This window comes from Rhinolophus sinicus, chromosome 5 (genome assembly GCF_057876585.1).
Source record: "Rhinolophus sinicus isolate RSI-liver-muscle chromosome 5, RSI-T2T, whole genome shotgun sequence".
NCBI lineage: Eukaryota > Metazoa > Chordata > Mammalia > Chiroptera > Rhinolophidae > Rhinolophus > Rhinolophus sinicus.
The window spans coordinates 5,670,342-5,694,161 of record NC_142505.1 but is presented as its reverse complement, the minus strand read 5'-3'; the positions used below and the strand labels follow the sequence as shown (position 1 = coordinate 5,694,161).

The 23,820-nt window shown below is 33.9% G+C and overlaps 1 protein-coding gene and 1 pseudogene across 8 annotated transcripts in view; one reads left to right on the top strand and one right to left on the bottom strand.

Annotated features, from left to right (window-relative positions):
- Positions 1-23,820, top strand: part of DOCK3 (dedicator of cytokinesis 3) — a 294,157-nt gene that overhangs the window by 22,589 nt on the left and 247,748 nt on the right. For all 8 annotated transcript variants that reach the window (XM_074312252.2, XM_074312255.2, XM_074312249.2 and 5 more), the window contains exon 2: positions 15,349-15,432. In XM_074312252.2, the coding sequence (XP_074168353.1) occupies positions 15,349-15,432 (84 nt within the window). The remainder of the gene's footprint in view (positions 1-15,348; positions 15,433-23,820) is intronic.
- On the bottom strand, positions 4,085-4,497 carry LOC109443390 (large ribosomal subunit protein eL34 pseudogene; annotated as a pseudogene).

Below are 23,820 nucleotides of genomic sequence, written 5' to 3'. Positions count from 1 at the left end.
ATATATTTGAATAGCTAATAGATGGCTTACAAAAATGTTAAGATAATAACAGCTGAACACTATTAATATTTTTCTTGCTCACTCAGTCTTTTACTCTTTTCACAGTTGTTCCTTATGTATTCACCCAGTTTCTATATGCATACGTGGTACAAGCAATTATTAATGCATATTCTTTTGTATATGCATTTTATCTTCAGTGGTGGTTTAAAGTTGTTGTTTTTTCCCCTTTATAGATGTTGCATATTTCCTAAGTTTATTTCTAGATATGTACTCTTTTGGTTGCTGTTGTAAAAGAAATCTTTCTAAATTGTATATACTTCTGTTGATTCCGTATATTGATTTATATATACAGTTGACCCTTGAACAACACAGAGGTTAGGGGTGATGACCCCTGCGCAGTTGAAAATTCAAGTATAACTTTTGACTCCCCCCATATTTAACTACAGCCATCCCTTGGTATCCATGGCGGATTGCTTCCTCGCCCCCTCCCCCTTTCACAGATATCAAAGTCCCAGGATGCTCAAGTCCTTTATGTAATACGACATAGTATTTGCATATAACCTATATTTGCACTTAGGCTACAGCAGGATATGCCTACACATCATTCGCATGGATTCAGCGTAGTGCTCAGCATGTGGCATGTGCAATTTGCTTTTTGGACCTTTCTGGGATTATTTTCTTCAAATATTTTTGATCTGCGGTTAGTTAAATCCACAGATGCAAAACCTGTGGATACAGAGGGCCAATTGTAAATGTAATATTTAACATGTCAATTTATATATAAAATTTTAAAGACTTTTTTACCTTATATTTTTCTCATGGTAGATGATGAAATATTTTACCAATTTCCTGTGAGAAAACAAACCAGCTTTTCCTATTTGTTTAGTTTCATTCCACTCTTCTGAGCATACTACAACAATGTGTTTTAAAACATTTCCCACAGTAACACTATTTTTAAAAAAGTTCTAATTCTTAAAATGTAAATACAAAAGAATGTATGTAATGTATATTTAGATACTGAGGCATGGTAGCGAAGCAAATGTCCATGAATCCCCATTGAAAACCAGGGGATGGCAGTCCAGAGCTTCTGTTTTCAGTAGTGACAGTAAGACCCTTCCAGATGATTAACCTGAAAAATGAAACAAAAACCTATAATATTGCGACATAATAAAAAACCAGCTACCTAAAGTGACTGGAGAGTGAACAGAAGCCTACAGACCCTGGTGTGGATACACACTCTGAGGTGAGAACTGTACGAAGTATGTTTCATTCTCATGGCTTTAGTACTGTGGTAGGGGGAATGGTGGAACAATCACCGTCTTACTGGCTGGGGAAACCAGAGAATGATAATCATGGCCACTCAGAAGAATGTGGAGGTTGTGAAAGGGAAAGATCCAGAGAGAGGATCCTGAAGTTCCTTCCCTGTCCAGAATTCTCACTGATCCCTGAACTGGCATGCACAGAACAGACTGATTGCAGCTCAGCTAACAAACATCTGAACTGAGACTGGAGCTGTAGTCCAAGAAACGAGTTTACAGTGTGTGCCATCCATGGATTGCCTGCTGAAACAAAAGAAACAGCACTTAAATAACAGAATCTATGTATTGCATTGTGTGTTCACCACGCAGAGTTAACACAGTGCATATAGATGATATATTATAGAAGTGTATACTTGAAACCTGTATAATTTTATTCACCAGTGTCACCCCAATAAATTAAATAAGTAAATTTTAAAAAAATAACAATCTCTAATCTTCACAAGTTAAAATTTGTAATAGCCAGGACAGAATCCCATAATTATTGGACATAGGAAGAAACGAGGGAAAAGAAAATCAACCAAATGTGGCCTTAGATGAGTCAGATGTTGGAATTAGCTAAATAAAGATTTTAAAGTGAAATTAAAACTATCTTCACTGAAGTAGAACAAAGTATGCTTAAGTGAGTAAAAAGATATTGCAGCAGAGTAAGATAAAATAAAACCAAATAGAATTTTTATAAGTGAAAAATACAGTATTAGAAACATAAAATTCACATGCTGGATGTAACAGTCTTTTTCTTAAGGCGTAATTAACTTGAAATGTGTCAGAGACTTAAAAGCTAAAATTATTAAATTTCTAGAAGAAAATAAAGAATATCTATTTGACATTGGTTTAGACAAAGACTTCCTAAATAGGATACAAAAGGTATAAACTATAAAAGGAAAAATGAAATTGATGTATATATTTAATCAATATTAAAAACTTTTGCTTTTTGAAAAACAGTAAAGAAAACTAAAAGGCAACCACAGTCCTGGAGAAAATATTTGTAAAACATTTATATGGCAAATGATTTGTAATCTCAAAACTCAGTAATAACCCAATAAAAGAATGGGCAAAAGATTTGAACAGAGCCTTCACAAAAGAAGACATACCAGTGGTCCATGAGCCATTGGTATCAAATCTGTCTACATCTACATCACACAGTGGTCATTTTGGGACTTGGGTGAATAAACAAAGTGTGGTATGTCCATAGAGTGGAGTACTATCCAACAATGAAAAGGAATGAGCTGTTGATACGTGCAACTACTTGAATGTGTTTCAAAGAGGTTATGCTGAGTGAATACTCAGTCCTAAAAGTTAGACACGTATGATTCCATTTTTATGACATTCCCCAAAAGGAAGAACTGTAGTGATGGAAAAACAGATCAGCGATTGCCATGGGTAGAGTTGGGAGAAGGTGTGACTCTAACGACATAGCATGAGGGAGTTTTTGTTTATTTATTTTTGGTGATGGAACTGTTTTGTGGTGATAACACAAATCTATGTGTGTGTTAAAATGCATACACTGAAAGAAATTTCAACTGAATTTTAAAAATAAAAAAATAATGTAAGTCTAAAATTCAACACAGTTGTTTGTAGCTCTAATATTTTGTACCTTATTAATCCATTTTTCTGTTGGTTGACACTTATTTTTCCCATTCTTTTGCTATTAAGAACAACAGTGTTGCTATGAACCTTCTTGTGCTGCTTCCCAGCATGCATGTGTATTTTTCTTAGGGTATGTGACCAGGGGAGGAATTGCTGAGTTGTCACACATGCAGAGTCCAGTTTGAGAAGATAATGCCAAATTGCTTTCCAAAGTGGTTTTAGTTTACATCTTTTTCCTACTTACATTTTTTTCCTTTCAGACATTTGCATGTCTGAAAATGTCTTAATTTTATCCTAACTCTTTAGAAATCATTTTCCTTCAGCATTTTTAAGGCACTCTTCCATTGTCTTCTGGCTTGCAATGTTAGTGTTAGAAAGTCTATGATTCCTGATCTTTTCAGTACAATCTATTTTTCTGTTTGGAAGCTTGTTAACAGAACCACAATTCTGCTCCCAGAGTTCTCAAATTTCACAATACATTCACAAATTTCTCAGTATGTTCTTTAGTGTGGGTTTATTTTCATTCAATATGTTGGGTCCTTGGGGGCCCTTTCCATTAACTCTAAATGAATAGCATGAGAATATCTGAAGGGTAAAAAGTTTTGGATATCAGCATTCTGAGAGGCCAGAGCTGGAGTATTTTTCTGTGTTTTTTCACATAATCCTATTTTTTTATACTTATCCCCAGTCCTCAGATGTGCCTTGTGACATCCAATCCAGACTGAAAATCTGTTTGCTCTTTCAGAGATGAAACTTTTCCTAAGTGGAGGAAAGGGAATACACTGAAATATGGATTGGAGGAGGTGAATTTAATGCTCTACATGCTGTCTAGACAATTTGAAATCAGTCCTTTCTTATTTTAGCACCTCCCCTGAACTACTTCCTTCCTGCTACTTCCAGAGTTACCCATTCCTGCCAGTTCTTGATTTTGAGGTGTAAATTGGGTTGGTTCTTTCTACTCTTGGTATGAGTTTGGTTTTCTTAGATTTACCCATCTGTTTTCAGCTTTTAAAATTATGTAGGTTTTTTTTTTCCTCTTTCATTTTCTTTATCCTATGGGTTATAGAAGTAAAAAAAGAAAATTAGCTGTGGTATTAGTTTTTAGAAGGGAGGCAAATTAGATGTTTGTATTTGGCTAGATTCCTTTGGAAATTAAGTTAAAAAATTTTATGGCCCAACTATATGTTAGAGCAGACAAAGTGATGATTTTTTAAGGCCTTTAAATTGTGTTTATTACTCAAAAAAGCTTCATTTTTAAATTTAGCTTTCTGACTCTGTGCTTGTGCCTTTAACACTTTCACAATGATTTTCTGCTCCTCGATAAGGAAAGCATGCTTGGTCCTGTCACAATCACATTTAGCACACATGGATCTACCATAGGCCCTGCTGACATGTTTCTTTGTTTTAGACAACCTCATCAGAACTTTAGGTCTCACAGCACGAACTCGGCGGTGTCGGCCCGGACACATGCCGCATGCAGATTTTGGTTCTTTCTCAACCTTCTTGTTTCGGGACGGGTTTGGGACAGCCTAGTTGTGCTGAAGGCTGTATTGTAGGATAGCCTCTGACAGTATGTGAAACACTGGACCATTCTGAATGCCTGTAGACACTGTCCCTGGAAGACAAAAGGGGTGATTTTTTAACTCCCAACCTAACAAGCCCAGTAATTCATTAAGGAATTTGTTCTCCAGTACTGGGAAGCTTCATACTGATACCAGTGGGGTGTAGAGTCTGAAGAGGTTCTCCCCGTAAAGAACCGTGAAGCCCTAGGTTTTGAATACTTGACCCAGGTATTTAAGATGGAGAGTGGTAAATGCTTGCAATCTTTTAAGAAGTCAGTGGCTGTTTTACATGGATATCAGTGATCTCAGGTGTATGTTTCTCAGAGCAGCCACAGCTTTCATCAAATTCTTGGGCAAGTTTTCTCTGCTTGAGGAACAAAGTTAGGTTTTAAAGTGAAGTGATTTAGGGGCTTTATCCTGGTAGATCCACCCTTTGAATCCCAGCATTTTGTCAGTGTTGGACTTTTATGCAGTCAGTTACAGTGAGAACTGTTTACAAATCACGAGAGAAAATGGTAGGTTTTTTTCTGCCTTAAATAAAGTACTACTTTATTTTTATTACTTGTTTTCAGTTTATCTACTGTGCCTAATGAGCCTGGTTTTTAGGTTTGTGACTTAGCATCAGTAGTCTTAAGCTATCATATTTCAAACCTCAGTGTATGGTTGCTAGTTTTTTTTTAATCATTTTTTGTGTGTGCTTCCAGGCATAAACAATTCTCTGTAATTATGCTACTGCATAATGACAGTTTTCCAGCTAAATAAACAGCATGTTGAGATTGTATACTGACTTTTTGAGTCATCATCTTTCACTTGAGTTTTTATTTAGATTTATCCCCTAGTCCAGTAATCTTCTCTAATATTCATCTCTTGCAGTTTTTTAAAAAAAGGAATCATTTTGCTGTCTTATATTCTCATCGACTTGTTGGGGAATGGTGTAACTGTTCTTCATGCATAACAGATACATACCAGTGAATCACACTAAATTAAAAGAATATTTTTGTTAGGTGGAAGCGTCTACCAATGTATCTTTCCTTCCTTAACTGTTTTTATTTTATTTTTAGACCAGTGAAGTCATTTCATTGCTCCTCCATTTTCACCTGTCCTTTTCACATTAGTGAATGTCTTTTGCATTATTCTGCAGTGTCTTCCTTCAAACATTTCTACTTTTTAAAATTGAACCATCCATTTCTTAGCACTTTGTTTTATTTTTCTTCTTATTTACTTGGCCATCTTACGTACCATATATTTTTGTTTGTTTATAACCTGTATATTCCTAGAATGTTTAAGCTCCTCAAGTGTGAGCGGTTTTGTATCTTTTTCCTCTGCTGTATTCCCAGAGCCTAGAATAGTGCCTGGCATTTAATAATATTTATATACCAGGATCTTTACCCATTCAGAAAGAAGTATAAAGAGAAAGGTCTTGATTACTGCATAGTCCTGGATTTGAATCCTGCTTTTACTTCTTACTAGTTCTGTGACCTGGGGCTAGCTAATTGAACAATCGTTACCTGTTTTGTTCTCTAAAAGATTGGCAAATAAAACTTGTTGGATTGAAAGTCAGCCATCTCAGTTCTCCTTGACTGCTTTTTAAAAAAATCACTTTATTGAGTTATTAATTGACATACAATAAACCATACCTATTTGAATAATTTTTGACAACTTGATAATTTTTGACATACATATTTACCCTTGACTCCATCACTGTAGTCACCCCAAAAGTTTCTTTATGCTGTGTGCGATGTCAGAGGGGTAGTGGATTGGGGGCGTGGTGTTGTCACTGTGTGAGGGAGATGAATGATAAATGTCTATTACATTGTTTTGTGTACTGAAACTAATAAAAAAATGTAAAAAAAAGTTTCTTTATGCCCCGCTTTATCCCACTTGTTCACTTCTCCTTTCTCCTCCTGCCGCTTCACTCATCTTCAAGCAACCAGTGATATGCTTTCTGTTACTGTAGACTTGTTTTTGCATTTTCTAAAATTTTATGTAAATCAAAAAGACTGTATGTACTCTTTTGCCTGCTTCTTTTCATTTAGCCTAATTATTTTGAGATTTACCTATGTTGTTGCATGTATCAGTAGTTTACTACTTACTTTTGCTGAATAGTATTCCATTATATGAACACACCACAATTCGTTTATCCATTCATCTGTTGATGGACACGTAGGTTGTTTCTAATTTTTGCTATTATAAATAAAGCTATGATGGACATCCATGTATAAGTCTTGGATTGGTTGTATTTTTCCTTTTCTTTTGGAGAAATACCTAAGAGTGGAATGGCTTGGTTATGTGGTGAATGTGAGCTTAACTTTTTTTTCGAAACAAGCCAAACTTTCTTCCAAAATGATAGTACCATTTTACATTCCCACCGAGAATTCCAGTTTTTCTACATCCTTGCCAACATTTGGTAAGGTCAATCTTTAATTCTTGCCATCTGTAGGTGTGTAGTGGTATGTCACTGTGTCTTTAATATTCATTTACCTAGTGACCAATGATATTGAGCACCCTTTTATGTGCTGTTTACCTTCTTTAGAGTGAATATTCAAATCCTTTTGCCTATTTAAAAATTATGCCGTTTTCTTACTGTTGTGCTTTTTTGGTTGTTGAAATTTTGGAATCATTAATTTATTTAAGCCATGTTTTGATTGAATATAAAATTTACCACTTAATCACTTCTGAGTACATTCACAATGTTGTGTGACCATCACCGTTACATATTTCCAGAGTTTTTCATTATCCCAAACAAAAACTCTGAACCCATTAGACAATAACTCCTCATTCCCCCCACTCCCAGGCCAGGTAGTTTATGTAAGTGGAATCATATGATGCTTGTCCTTTTGTGTTTGGCTTATTTCACGTAGTGTTATGTTTTCAAGGTTCATTCATGTTGTATCATGTATCAGAATTTTGTTACTTTTTATGGTTGAATAGTGTTTGTTTTGTGTGTGTGTTTGTGTGCGTGTGTGAGTGGGTGACATTTTGTTTATCTTGGTACGCTTTTTATAATCTATTGACTTTATATGTCAGGATTAATTTCTGATTCTTAATTATATTCCATTGATCTATGTGTCTCTCCTTATCCTAGTACCTTGTTGTTTTGATTACTGTAATTTTGTAGTACGTTTTGAAACTAGAAAGTGTGAGCTGTCCAACTTTGTTCATGTTCAAGATGGTTTTGGCTATTTGGGGTCTCTTGAGTTTTAGGATGGGTTTTCTATTTCTGCAAAAAAATACCTTTGGGATTTTGATAGGGATTACATCGAATCTGTAGATTGCTTTGGATAGTATTGTCATCTTAACAACATTAATTTTATCAGTCCATGAACATGGGATGTGTTTCTGCTTACTTAGATCTTTAGTTTTTCTCAGCAGTGGTTTCTTGTTTTCACTGTACAAGTCTTGTGCCTCTCTGGTTGAATTTATTCCCAAGTATTTATTCTTTTTGATGCTCTTGTAAATGGAATTGAGTCACAAGCAAGGCAGACATCTGCACTGTTTTTTCAGGAATCCAAAATGTGTGACACTGAATTTTTGGAGGACGTGGTCCACACTCTCTGCCCTGGCACCAGGCAGCTGCTCCAGGAATGCAGGCTGCTGTTCTCATTGCCAAGCAGGCGCTGTGGAATGGGCCATGCTGGCTGCTTTGCACATTGTTCTCCTACCCGAGATCAGCAACCTTTCCCTTCATCCCTTCATACTGAGCACTCCTCTGGTTGTTGTGTCCAGTTGGGTTCCAGAGTTCTAAGATAGTTAATTCTGGTCATTTCCCCCCCAGTTTACTGGTTCTTCCAGTGGAGGTACCAACTTATAGCGCTTCCTACACTGCCATGGTGTGTGACATACTCTTACTGGCAACAGTAAGGAGTTTTTTTCATATATTTGGGACATAAGTCCTTAATCAGATATGTGCTTTGTTAAGATTTTCTTTTAGCCTGTGTCTTATCTTTTCAGTCTCTTAACAGTGTTTCAGAGCAAAAGTTTTAAATTTTGATGATGTCCAATTTATCAATTTGTCCTTTTATGCATTATGCTTTCAGTGTCTTATCTAAGAAATCTTTGCCTAACCTAAGATCCCAATGATTTTCTTTGATGTTATCTTCTGGAAATTTTATTGTTATAGGTTTAATTTAGGTCTGTTATCCACTTGAATTTTTTAAAGAATCATGTGCAGTATATGAAGTTTATTTTTTCATATGGATAGCTAGTTGTTCTGGCGCCGTTTGTTGAATAGGCCATCCTTTTCCCACTGCATTGTCTTTGCATCTGTGTAAAAAGTCAGCTGTCTGTATATGTGGGTTTATTTCTGGATGCTACCCTGTTACATTGATCTATTAGTCTATCTACATTAATACTGCATTGTTTGATTACTGTAGCTTTTTAATAATTCTTGAAATCAGCTAGATTAGTTTTCCAATTTTTTTTCTGTTTCAGAGTTGTTTTGACCATTCTGTTTTTGTATTTTAATACGATTTTAAAAATCAGCTTCTCTCTTTCTAAAAAAACTGGGATTTTGATTGGGATTATATTGAATCTATAGATCATTTAGGAGAATATTGTAACTTTAACAATATGAAGTCTTTCAACCAGTGAACGAGGCATATCTCTTGATTTATTTGTTTTTTTTTTAATTTCTCCTAGAAATATTTTATAGTTTTCAGTGTACAGATTTTTCACTTATTTTGTCATATTTACCCCTATGTATTTCATATTTCTGATGTTATTTTAAATGGTATTTTCTTAAAACCTGTTGGTCTGTTTTCTGTTAGTGTATAGAAAAATGATATTTGTATAGTGATCTTATAATGTGTGGACTTACTGTTAGTTCTAGTAACTGTTTTGATTCCATTTGATTTTCTATGTGGACAATCATGTCATCTGCAAATAGAGTTTTACTTTTCCTTTATTTTTATGTATTCATTAAATTTATTGGGGTGACATTGGTTAGTAAAATTATATAGATTTCAAGTGTACAATTCTATAACCCGTCATCTATATACTGCATTATGTGTTCACCACCCAGAATCAGTTCTTTCCATTACCACGTATTTGACCCCCTTTTCCTTCTTCTATCACCCTCCTTACCCTCCGGTAACCACTTAACTGTTGTCTGTTTCTGTGAGTTTTTGTTTCTTTATTTGTCTTGTTCCTTTGTTGATTTCAGTTTCATATCCCACATATGAGTGAAGTCATATGGTTCTTGACTTTTTCTGTCTGACTGATTTTGCTTGGAATGATAATCTCAAGATCCATCCATGTTGTCACAAATGGCAGTGTTTCATCTTTTCTCATAGTCGAGTAATATTCCATTGTATGTATGTACCACATCATCTTTATCCCGGCATCTATCGAAGGACATTTTGGTTGTTTGCATGTCTTAGTCACCATGAATAATACTACAGTGAACATGGGGGTACATATATCTTTACATATAAATTTTTCCAGGTTGCTTTAAATAGTCTTCTCTTATTTCAAATATTGAAGTAATGTGTTGTTCTGCTTCCACAGCCTAAGACAATTTAACATTTAATGATTACATAGATGATATGATTTTTATCACTTATGTTCTGTTGAAGTACATTTCTAGTGTCTAGTGCAGCATGCAAATGGGAATAAGGAAGGAAGGATTAGGTTTGGGGCAAAGGGGAGTTGAAAGAAATAAAAGCTATGTACTTTTTTCCCTCTCCGTGGCCTTGTAAACAGCTTCAGACAGTTAACTTATTTGTAACTGGGTTTGTTTGGCTTAAGGTTGGAATGACTAATTAAGGAGATATATTTTTATGAATCAATCTATATGGTTAACATGCCTTTCCAAAACTTGTTTTTATACCGATTTTTTTTAATCCTGCCAGTGAACATCATTTTTGACTACCTCTGTGGATTAAGTATGGCTCAGAAAAGTCCTATCAGAACTCCTTATCACCCAGTAACGATTCTTAAAAAATGGGAAATCTATAGAAGCAAATTACAAATAAATTGGTATATTTACTTTCTAGTAAGACATCTGATAAAAGTCTTCTGTAAATTTAATCATTCGCAATGTACTGAGGTGGCATATAACTGACAGTATTTTATTTGGAACCTAGCTCCATAGTTAATTTTCTTATTTCCATCTCTTTTCTCAATTCATTATGCATACTGGCCTTTGCCCAGTTTCCTATTAGCCCTTAAGGAATATAAAATCTACCTTTTATTTTGCAGAGCTTCACTTGCTTTGCATGAATGAGGTAGTGCTAAAATAATAGTTAATTATCAGTTGAGAAAGAGGTGTGAATTACTTTGGCATTATTCATGGCCGTATTTTGTGTGCCTTAAGCTAGATTTGCTATCTATTTACTCCCAAAGTGTGTCACTCTCATCCAGCTCTCAAGGAATGCAAATTTATTTCATTATTGGCCCTAACAAAACTTAATTAAGAAGACAAATCTACTCTAAGAAATCAAAGCCAAATAAATTGTTTTTGTTTGAGCCACATTTTGTTTCTTTTTCATGTTTTTGGCCTAACACAAAAATAACTATTGTTGGGATGGCTTCTCATTTAATGTAATCATTTTAGGATTAATTCAAATAGCAGTGAAATAATGCTTCTAATGCAGACTATTTTGATTTATCTTTTAACCTAGAAATAAAAAAAACCATAAAATATGTAAGAGACTGATAATATTTTTGTGGGATTCTAAAGCAGGACTAAGGTGATAATGTGATACACTTGTTGCATTAAAAATTTTTTTTAAGGAGAAAAAAAGTCCTTGAGAGGATTTTTTTCATGTGTCCTTTCATGTGGACCTATAATATGATTATTGCCAGGGCCTAAAAAGAGTTGACTATTTATAAGCAGTTTTAGTACAATGAACACATAGGCATTACAGTTTATATAAATAAATGTTAATTGAAATTCATAGTAGTTCTTCCATTTTGAAATTATTATGATACCATGAAATAGCAATCAATAATATGCACAATAGCAGTAAAGAGGATACATGTTCATTGTTATAGTTTGATGGATTGAAATAAATTCCAGTATCCATAAGAATTTTTTTGTTTTTAATTATCTTTCCTGCTTCGAGGGAAGTTGTCAAATGGAAAAATGATAATTCATTGGAAGCTTTGTGAATTCTTTGTAAGAAAAGTGTATGTAGTTTTAAAGTATACTTGTGAAGAGGTGAAAACTGCTCAGTGATCATAAAGTCGAGGCGATCAGTGAACAAATAGTAAACTACTTCCCAGGTAGTGTAATGACCTACAGTACTATCAGTTCCTCCCTCCGATACTGGGTACTACTTTTGTCAAACATTTTACTTTTCAAAACACTACAAATACTCAACACATTGGTACTGTTTTTGCTTTAGACTGGGAGTTGGCAAATACTCTCTCTAAAGGATTAGATAGTAAATACTTTAAACTTTATGGGCCAAGAGGCAAAATTTAGGATATAATGTAGAGGTACTTACACAACAAGAAAGGAAACAAATTTGTACACATTTTGTTGATGCAATTCAAAATATATGTCACTAAATTCATAGTCTAGAAGAAATAGACAAGTTCTTAGAAACATAAGAACAACCTTCCTAGAGTGAATCACAAAGAACTATAAAACCTAAATAGACGGATCAAGAGTAAAGAAATTGAAACAGTCATCAGAAACCTCCCAAATGCAAAAGCCCAGGACCAGGTGGCTTCACTAGTGAATTCTACCAAACATTCAGAGAAGATTAATACCTGTCTTTCTCAAACTCTTCCAAAAATTGAATAAGAGGCAATACTTCCTAACTCATTTTATGAGGCCAACATTACCTTGATACCAAAACCTGATAAGGATAACACACAAAAAGAAAACTATAGACCAACATTTCTGATGAATACATACACAAAAATCCTAAACAAAATACTAGCAAGCGAATACAACAATATATTAAAAAGATCATACATCACGATCAAGTGGGGTTCTTCCAGGGGCACAAGGATGGTTTAACATATGCAAGTAGATCAGTGTGATACACCACATAAACAAGATGAATAAAAATCATATCAGTACACGTAGAAAAAGCATTTGACAAGATATAACATCCATCTATGATTAAAACACTTAATAGAATGGATGTAGAAGGAAAATACCTCAACATAATAAAGGTCATATGTGACAAACCCTCAGCTAATATACTTAATGGTGAAAAATGTGAAAAAGCATTTCCTCTAAGGTCAGGAACAAGACAAGGATGCCCCCTCTCACCACTGTTATTTTAACGTAGTATTGGAAATCCTAGCCAGAGCAACAGGTAAGAGAAAGAAATACAAGGCACGTTAATTGGGAATAAAGAAGTCAAATTGTCACTTTTTGCAGATAACATTATTCCTAAGACTCCATTCCAAAAACTATTAGGAACAATAAACAAATACAGTAAAGTTGTAGAATACAAAACCAATGTACAAAAATCCATTGCATTCCTGTACACTAACACATTTCAGAAAAAAAAAATTCCTTGGAATTGCAACAAAAAGAATAAAATACCTAGGAATAAACTTAACAAAGGATGTGAAGGACCTATCCATTGAAAACTACGAGATATTATTAAAAGAAATTGAAGAAGACACAAAGAAATGTTCACGGATTGGAAGTATCAACATAGTTAAAATGGCCACATTACTCAAAGCAATATACAGACTTAATGCAATCGCCATCAAAATCCCAATGGCACCTTTTAAAGAAATAGAATGAAAAATCATCAGATTTGTATAGACTCACAAAAGACCATGAATAGGCAAAGCAATCCGCAGAAAAAAGAACAAGGCGGAGGTATCACACTCCCTGACTTCAATTTATACTTCAAAGCGACAATAATCAAAACAGCACGGTATTGACAGAAAAACAGACACAGACCAATAGAATAGAATTGAGAACCCAGAAATAAACCCATATATATATGTAGATAATTTTTGACAAAGCATCCAAAAGCATACAATGGAGAAAAGAAAGCCTCTTCAATAAATGGTGGGAAAAATTGGAAAGCCACGTGCAAAAGAATGAAACTAGACTGCTGTCTGTCACCATATACCAAAATTAACTGAAAATGGATCAAAGACCTAAATATATGACCTGAAGCAACAAATTGCATAGAAGAAAGCATAGATATTGAACTTATGGACCTTGGGTTTAGAGAGGATTTTATGAATTTGACCTCAAAGGCAAGGGAAGTAAAAGTCAAAATAAATGAACAGGACTATATCAAACTAAAAAGCTTCTGCACAGCAAAAGAAACCATCAACAAAACAAAGAGGCAACCAGCTGAATGGGAGAAGATATTTGCAAACAGTGCTTCCAATAAGGGGCTAATCTCCGAAATATGTAGTCTTTGATCCATTTTGATGTACGTTTCACATGTACTGAATTGCAGAAGTCTTAATTGTACAGTTTTGACTAAAGTTTACACTTATGTAACCAACCCACTCCCCAACACTATTTCTGTTTTTCCAGAATGTTCTTTTTGTGCTTACCCAAATCAATCCCTGTTCCTCTGGAGGCAACTGGTGTTCTGATTTTATTTACCTTATATTAATTTAGCCTCTTCTGGTTCTTTTTGTAAATGGAATTATGTAGTATGCACACTTTTGCATCTAACTTTTTTGCTCAGAGTTATGATTATGATATTCATCAATGTGTTTGCTGTATTGGGATCTTTATTTTTTATTGCTAAGTGTTATTGCATATTTGTTCTCTTCTTGATGAACAGTTGGGTTGTTTTTAGTTCTGGGCTATTGTGAATAAAGCTGCTATGAAAGTCTGTTTGTAAAAGGGCTTTATTTTATTTATTTTATTTTTTTTTGGCTAGGGTTTTATCAATTTTAGAAATCTTTTCAAAGAACCAGATTTTTATTTTATTTTTTTCCCCTCTGTTGTTTGATCTTTAACATTTCATTGATTTTAGCTCTTTTTTTATTTTCTTCCATTTACATTCTTTGGATTTAAACTGCTTCTTTTCTAGCTTCTTAACGTGGGATCTTAGGTAATTGGTTTGAGATTTTTATTTTTTCTAATATAGGCATCTTTTTATCATCTTTGGAAAATTATTAGCCGTTATCTCTTCTAATATTTCTTCTGCTTTGTTCTCTCTCCCCTCTCTTCTGGGACGCCAATTATACATTGGTTGGAGATGGTATTAGCCCACGTTTGTTATATATATATATTTTCATTTCTATTTTGTTTTAGTATTTTTGTTTGGATAACTTCTATTGTTCTGTCTTTGAGTTCACTCATACTTCCTTCAGTTCTTGTTAAGTCCATCCAATGAATATGAAATTTGTAATATTTTAATTTTCAGTTATAAATTTCCATTTTTAACTTAGAGATTTAATTTCTGTATTAAAAATTTTCATTTGTCATTTATTTTGTTCATCTGTTGTTAATTCTTTAATATATTGATATTAGTCATTTAAAATTCTCTTATGCTAGTATTAACATTCGGGTCATCTGAGGTTCTGGCTATTTTGACTTTCATTACTCTGTTGAGTATGGGCCACATTTTAAAAGTTTTTTCAGTATATTATAATCTCTGATTTTATGCTAGACCTTGTATTTATATGAACAATAGAATATCATTTTGAAGTTGAATATCATTTTCTCCCAGAGAAAATTTCTTTCTTATGTCAAGCATGCACACACCACTCAAGAATAGTAATTTTGTTAAGATGTACTTCAGTGTCCTGAACTACTTAATGTTACCTTTGAAAATATTAACTATGTTGAAAAGGGTTTACAAATTTGAGAGATGAATCAGTGAAGAAGGGAGAGTATATATTTAAGAAAACTTAGTGTTTAATTTCAGAGACACTGACCCTGTCTCAGTATTTTAAAATGCTAATTGATATGTTTATCCTTGATTTTCTAGTGATATGCAGTTTTCGAGGATCTGTCCCTCAAGGGTTGGTCTTAGAAATAGGAGAAACGGTCCAGATTCTGGAAAAATGTGAAGGTAAGTATGAACCTATAAAGTACACAAATAGTGATCATTTGGGGTAGTATTATATACATTTGTTTTATATAGTGTTATATAAAATACTATTATATATAGTAACATTATAAGCAACCATTTTGAAGCCGTAATTAACCAAATTATAATACTGTTGTAAAATCCTTCCTGATCTGTGGTCATCATAAAGGTATGAGCTATTTTGGCTCTCATAGCAACAATTAAATAACTTGTTGGCTATCAGAACATGATTTTTACATACTATGTCAGATGATTACTTTTTATTTCCTGTAGTCAACTAGATAATCTTCCATCTATGCTTAGCTGCATTTGAGTAGAATTGAATTGTAATCAGTTCATTTGTATGTTTCTGTCTGATTGGCTGAACATGATCAGTTATAATTAAAACAAGGCAGTAAATATACTCAAATGAAGTTTGGCTTGAATATTATTCTTTTCTGCAATAACATTTATACATTATTGAAAAATATCACATTCTTAAATCATGCACTCAAATCAAGATACATGGGGAAGTAAAGTTAGGAGAAATCATACAAAATCACAGCATTGACAAAAACAAAATTGATACCACAGGAAATAACTTGAACAGCCTGGACTAGTAGTTCAGCATGACTGGAAGCCATCTCAAATTATATAACAGAGTGGAAATGTTGCTTTGTGGCAATGGAGACAGTGCCCATGGAAGTGGAGCTCTGATCCAGTTGGCTACTATTAAGCTGGATATGGGAATAAATTCAGCCTACCATGACCCAGGATCCTTATAAGTTTGGGAGTTCCCTTTTCCAGAAAGGGAGCTCCAGTGCAGCACTTATTTAAAATTTTCTTAAAAAGAAGTATAAATCAACACTTCTTCATGATAAAAAATTAGTGCTTAATTTAAAGCAGTTTTTACTCTTAGCAAAATAAGAATTGAAGGGAATTTTCTTAATCTGATAAAGGACATCTACTAAAAAGCCTACAGCAAGTATCATATTCAATTATGAAACATCAAAAAATTTTTCACTGTAATCTAAAAATGAGACAGGGATATCTTTATCACCGTATCTTTGGAATATTGTACTGGCAATACTAGTTAGTGCAGTAAGGTAAGAAAAATAAAATACATAAGGAATAAAAAGACAAAATTGAAACTATCATTTATAGATGATATAATTGTGAATTTAAGACATTCAATAGAATCTATACAAAAAACTATGAGAATAAACTAGGGAATTTAGCAAGTTTGATGGCTACAATATCAGTACTCTAAATATACATTATTTTTCTTTGTGTTGCAACAAAGAATTAGTAAATTAATTAAGGAAACAATGCTATTTATATAGTATCACAAACATAAAATGCCTAGAAACACATCTAATAAAAAATGCAACACATCTACATTATTTTCTTTTTTGTTTGTTACAAGTCTAAAATCTTGTCCTTCCTTTTTATTTTTTAAAATATTTTATCCTTCTTATTTTATTTTATTTTATTGGGGAGGGGGAACAGGACTTTATTGAGGAACAGTGTGTACTTCCAGGACTATTTTTTTTTTTTTTCCCCAAGTCAAGTTGTCCTTTTAGTCTTAGTTGTGGAGTGTACAGCTCAGCTCCAGGTCCAGTTGCCGTCGTTTTCTAGTTGCAGGGGGCGCAGCCCACCATCCTTTGCGGGAGTCGAACCGGTAACCTTATGGTTGAGAGGACGCTCTCCAACCAACTGAGCCATTCGGGAGCTCAGCCGCAGCTCAGCTCAAGGTGCCGTGTTCAATTTTAGTTGCAGGGGGCGCTGCCCACCATCCCTTGCGGGAGTCTAGGAATTGAACTGGCAACCTTGTGGTTGAGAGCCCCCTGGCCCATGTGGGAATCAAACTGGTAGCCTTTGGAGTTAGGAGCATGGAGCTCTAACCGCCTGAGCCACCAGGCCGGCCCCTTGTCCTTCCTTTTATTTTTCATTTTATTTATTTATTGTATTTTTTTATTTAAAATATATTTTTCAATTCCAGTTGACATACAATATTGTATGAGTTTAGGTGTACAACACAGTGATTAGATATTTATATAACTTACAAAGTGATCACCCTGATAAATCTAGTACCTATCTGACACCATACATAGTTATTACAATATTCTAGACTATATTTTCTGTGCTGTATGTTACGTCCCATGACTGTTTTGTAACTACCAATTTGTGCTTCTTAGTCTCTTGCCCTTTTTCATCCATTTCTCCATCACCTCTCATCTGGCAACCATCAAAATGTTCTCTGTATCTATGAGTTTGTGTTTTGTTTGTTTTTTTTTAGATTCCCCATGTAAATGAAATCATATGGTATTTATCTTTGTCTAATTTCACTTAACATAATACCCTCTAGGTCCATTCATGTTGTTGCAGATGACAAGATTTCATTCTTTTTTATGACTGAGTAATACAGTCTGTTGTATATATAGTATCAGTTCTTTATCCATTCATCTATTGATGAGCTGAATGGAATTGTTTTCTTAATTTTTCTTTCCAACAGTTTATTAGTGTATAGAAATGCATCATCGTTCCTGAATATTAATATTATATTCTGCCACTTTACTGAATTCATTTATTCTAAGACTTTTTGGTGGAATCTCTAGGGTTTTCTATAAAATAGAGTCATGTCACCTGCAAATAGTGACAATTTTACTTCTTACTCAATTTGGATGCCTTTTATTTATTTATTTTTGTCTGATTTCCGTGGCTAGGTCTTCCAATACTGTGTTGAATAAAAGTGGTAGAGTGGACATCCTTGTCTTGTTCTTGATCTTAGAGAAAAAGCTTTTAGTTTTTGTACTGTTGTTATGATGTTAGCTGTGGGTTTGTCATATATGGCCCTTATTATGTTGAAGTGTGTTCCCTCTGTACCTGCTTTGTTGAGAGTTTTTATCATAAAGGGATGTTGAATTTTGTCCAATGCTTTTTATGCGTCTATTAAGATGATCATATGATTTTAATTCTTCAGTTTATTAATGTGATGTATTGTGTTGATTAATTTGAGGATATTGAACCATCCTTGCATCCCTGGAATAAATCCCACTAGATAATGGTGTATGATCTCTTTAAGGTAATGCTGAATTAGGTTTGCTAATATTGTGTTGAAGATTTTTGCATCTATGTTCATCAAGAATATTGGCCTGTAATTTTTCCTTTTCCTTCCTTCTTTCCTTCTTTTCTTTTGTTTGCAGTATCTTTGTTTGGTTTTGGTATCAGGATAATGCTGGCCCCATAGAATGAGTTTGGAAGCTTTTCCTCCTCTCCTCTTCAATTTTTTTGGAATAGTTTGAGAAGGATAGATATTAATTAATTCTTCTTTGAACATTTGATAAAAGTTACTTGTGAAGGCATCTGGTCCTGGACTTTTGTTTGTATGGAGTATGTTGATTGCTGATTCAATTTCATTACTAGTAATCAGTCTGTTCAGATGTTCTGTTTCTTCCTGAATCAGTCTTGGAATAGTGTATGTTTCCAGGAATATACGCATTTCTTCTAGATTGTTCAAGTTGTTGGCATAAAGTTGTTCATTGTATTCTCTTAAGATTCTTTGTGTTTCTGTGGTGTCTGTTGTCACTTCTCTTTCATTTCTGGTTTTATTTATTTGAGCCCTCTTATTTTCTTGATGAGTCTGGCTAAAGGTTTATCTATTTTGTTTATCTTTGCAAAGAACCAACTCTTAATTTCGTTGATCTTTTCTATATTGTGTTTTAATTTAATTTATTTCTGCTCTGATCTTCATTATTTCTTCACTTCTTTTCACTTTGGGCTTTGTTTGTTCTTTTTCTAGTTCCTTCAGGTATAAAGTTAGATTGTTTATTTGAGATTTTTCTTATTTCTTGAGGTAGGCATGTGTTACCATGAATTTCCCTCTTAGAACTGCTTTTCCTGTGTCCCATAGATTTTGGATCATTGTGTTTTCATTTTCTTCAAGATATTTTTTGATTTTCTTTTTGATTTGTTTATTAACCCACTGATTGTTTAGTAACATGTTGTTTAGCCTCTCTCCTCTCTCCTCTCTCTCTCTCTCTCTCTCTCTCTCTCTCTCTCTCTCTCTTTCTCTCTCTTTCTCTCTCTCTTTCTCTGTGCGCGTGTGTGTTTCCAATTTTCTTTTGTAATTGATTTCTAGTTTCATACCATTGTGATTGGAGAAGATGCTTGATATGATTTCCATCTTGAGTTTATTGAGGCTTGTATTGTGGCTTAACTTGTGGTCTATCTTGGAAAAATGTTCTATTTGCACTTGAAAAGAATGTGTATTCTGTTGTTTTTGGGTGGGATGTTCTATAAATCTCTAAGTCTGTGTATATATACAAATGGTTGGCACTTTCTTTCTTGCAAATTAGTTATATAATTTGAAGAGGAATAAAGAATTGGGCTGTGCATATTTTTATTGATGTACCAAAGGAAAAAAAATTAGTACTTTTAGAAGATTGTAGATTTTGTTTTTGGCTTTTGATTTTACTATTGCTTACTTAAATAATCTCTAAAACAGACTAACATGCAAATCTGCCCTTCATAATGAACCATGATTCTTAAACTGTTTTTAATCATTATATAGAATGGAAGTGAAATTGTACTTGTCATTTACCTCTCTCTACTTCCTATGCAGCTATTATCCCAGGGTTGGGGGTGGGGTAAATAAACTTGCATTTTTTTCTTCCTGTCAGGGAAGAAAGAGTATGTGACACCTTGGAAATAAAATATTTGAAACCTCTTGTTGGAGGATACTTTTTGTTGGACTGTATTTGGTGTTTTTAATCTGGCTTGATTGGTTTGCACCCAGAATCTTTGTAAAGGACTGTTGACTATTGACTGTCACATGGCCTGATCTCTATAGAGGCTTCATTCTTTTCGGTTAACACTGCTGACACTGTTTTGCAGCTTCTCTGTCAGAAGCAATTGTAATGGTACTGTTGTCTCTTTTTGATAGTATAGCCTCACTCACATTGCATGACTTATATTTCACAATCTAAATAATAATGCTATTTAACAAAGTGGAATTCTACAGTGTTTCATATAGATGTGAAAACACCTAGCACAGAGAGCATGGCATAGGTGACCACTGTTTTTTGTCTATATGTTTAAGTAGGGATAGCTTTCAGATGACTTAATTTTTAATGTATGTATTTACACACAAGACCCAGAATATTTTCTCCAAAAGCTTTTTTTATTTTTTATTTTATTTCCCTTCTTACTGATTGCTTTTCTAACCTAATGGGATTAAATTTTTTAAAAGTTTCCTTAAAATAAAATCAGGTTTAAAGTGACTTTTTTTTATACACAAAGTGTGGCATGACCAAGCAAGGAAGGTATAATCCAGAGTTAAGTTTGCAAATGTAAAATAAATCCTTATACCTCATTTCATTCACACAGTAAGTGTTTGCCGAGCACTTAGTGGATGGTAAGTACACATACACAGTGCTGTGCTACTTTCCTATTTCTATGACAATTATCTAGTATTCTCAGTTTCTTTTATTTTTTTGTACATTATTTACCTTTAAGCACTACATAATGTTTCTCTGGGTTTTACTGTCTTTGAAAGTATAGTGAATTTCTAAAATCTCCCATTTGCTTTTTGCTCTTCAGTCTAATGTGGTTATATTTTATTTAAAAATCTATTTTCTGTATTGTTTTCATCTCCTTTGTGAACTAATTGGTTAAATAGAATACACTTTGCATTAACTCTTAAATTCTAAAATTCCTAGTGATTTCAGTATAATATAGGATTTAATATTATATCTCAATTAGAAATATAGTTTCATTTATTACCTTAATTTTAATCACTTTATAAAGTGTCATTTAGTGTCTAGGTTTATAATATTTTTAATGCTGACTTTTTTGATATACATTGTTGAATTTTCTAACTTGACTAGTATATGGTTTTTAAAATTTAGGTGAGATTACCATTTTTAGTAAATGTAATCAATAATATTTAAGTTGATGAAATGCAAGTGTGTCACTTTTTCAGTGATCTCCAGTAAGATAATAATGTCTGAGTGAAAGAAGTTTACATAGCATGGGACTGTTTCTATATAAAATGAGGTAATGTCAGAGGAATACAGCTCCATAAACAAACATTTTTGTTAGACATCTGTTCCATAATATCACAATATCACTACATGCTTTCACCAGGTCACTAAAATCAAACCTAATTTTTCAGAGTCCAGTTAATATCTTAGAGCCTTTGGTTTTACCATTATTTTTCTACTTTTCTATTTTGCCATTTTCCATCTTATCTTGTGGGCCTTCTACAAATACATTGTTTTTTTTAAAGTGAGATTATGATTTATGTTGATTTTTTTTTAAAAAATGGAATTATAGCCTGCATTTTATTATGTTTAGTTGGTACTGGTTCTTTTCCTGACTTTTTCAGCATAGAAATTTTTTTCAGTAGTGACTTACGTATTTCTTGTGTTGATGAATTTGATGTTATAAAGAATTTTTAATTCTTTTTAATTTTTAATTCTAAAGAATTCCTAGCTTAGAGGAAACCTACTTTGGCTTTTCATGAATAGCTATACACCCTGTAATAAACTATATAGACTAAGAAAATAAGCTATTTTCTTAGGCCATCCTATGTTTTGGGACAATGAATCAAAAGGGAGGTTTTGGGTTATTTTAGTTCTCCTAATCCTAATTTGCTTTCTACACGCTGTTGGTTTTGTTAGAAGTCTTACTTTAAGTCATGAGTAGAAAGACCATCAGTAGATGGATAGCTCTAGATAATATTTTGTTTGAAGATGAATTAAAAGTAAAAGTCAGTTGAAACAGAGCTATGGTTTTAAGCATGAGAGATTCAGTGGTGGCTTTTTAAAAATAAAGGCATTGTGGCTAAAGTCACATTTGTCATCCAAATAGTTTAGGCTCTATCAGTGAACACTATTTATGGACGGATTATGTGGTGAAAAAAATCATTCCTGTTTAATGTTGGAAGAATTACTCACTTTCCATGAGTTTGGAGGCTCTTCATTTACTTCGTTTTTGATTCAGTGCTTTTACTTACTGTTGAAGTTGTAAATCTCTGTAAGACTGTATCAACATTTTGCTGGTGAGAAAGGAAGACATGGATATTAATTTGTGCACTAATTTGAACCTTTGTTAAGTGGGTAAGAGTATTTTTTATTATGTCCCTACTTTTTCAAAAAATGATTTAACAGAGCTGTTTAGGAGTATGTACTTTTGGTTTCCTAATGTTTCTTAGAATGAACACCATTTATATTAAGAAACTTCAGACTATACTTATTTTATTTCATAAGCCCAGTCTCACAGTATTATTTAGCACACGTAGAGTTTTAGTGTGTCTTGTTCCTGTTACCTGCCCTCTCCAGTATTTGAGTTACTACAATGTGTCAGACATTGTGCAAGGCACTTTATATATATCAATTCTAATTTTATCAACAAACTTGCCAAGTAGGTATTATCGCCCCATATATTACAGATTCATTCATTCTTTCAGTCACCAAATATCTGAGTGCCTACTGCTACTTTTTTAGCTACTGGGGCTCAGCTATACAAGAATAAAACAAAGTCCCTATTCTTATGGAGAAAAATAATAAGGAAGGATAAAACAGGTGGAAGGAGACAGAGTGACTGCATGCATTGGGGTGGGATGGGGGGCTTCTGACTTCTGTGTATTTATGTAGGATAATTATGCAAGGCTTTTCTGAGAAGATAACGTTTGGGCCGAGAACAGATGGACGTGAAGAAGCCTTCCTGTAGTTCTCTGGGAGAAGTGCAGTCCAGGCACATGTGCAAAAAATATAAAGGCCCTGAGGTATAGGAGCTTGTTTAGTGAGTTGAAGGAATTGCAGGGTGATCGTGTGGCTGTAGCAGAGCAGTTGGTTGGCGAGGAGCTGAGAGAGGTGGGAGGTGATCAGCAGAAGCTGTAATAAGGACTTGGGGCTTTACTTTGAGGTGGGATGCCGTTAGACAGTTTTGAATTAACTCAGGCTCAGAGTTATACTTTGCTTTTGGAATTTGATGTCAACACCCCAATTTTACTCAGTAATTTTGCATTCTGAGGTTTCCACCAGATGGGTGGGAAAAGTGGAAGATTATGTTTCCCACAATAGTTCTGTGAATAACATGCCCCTAGCTTAGAAGGTAGAGAGTTGCAGCAAGTTATGGAGGAAGGAAAAATTGGGGTTTCTGGAGGCTGCGTTTGTTTAGTGTTTCTTGGAATCCATTCATGATAATATGACTTAAGTCAAAGGTATACAGCCATACCTCCTTTTATTGTGCTTTGCTTTCTTGTGCTTTGCAGATACTGCATTTTCTACATATTGAAGGTTTGTGGCAACCTGCATTAAGCAAGTCTGTCGGCACCATTTTTCCAACAGCATTTGCTCACTTTCTGTCTCTGTGTCACATTTGGTA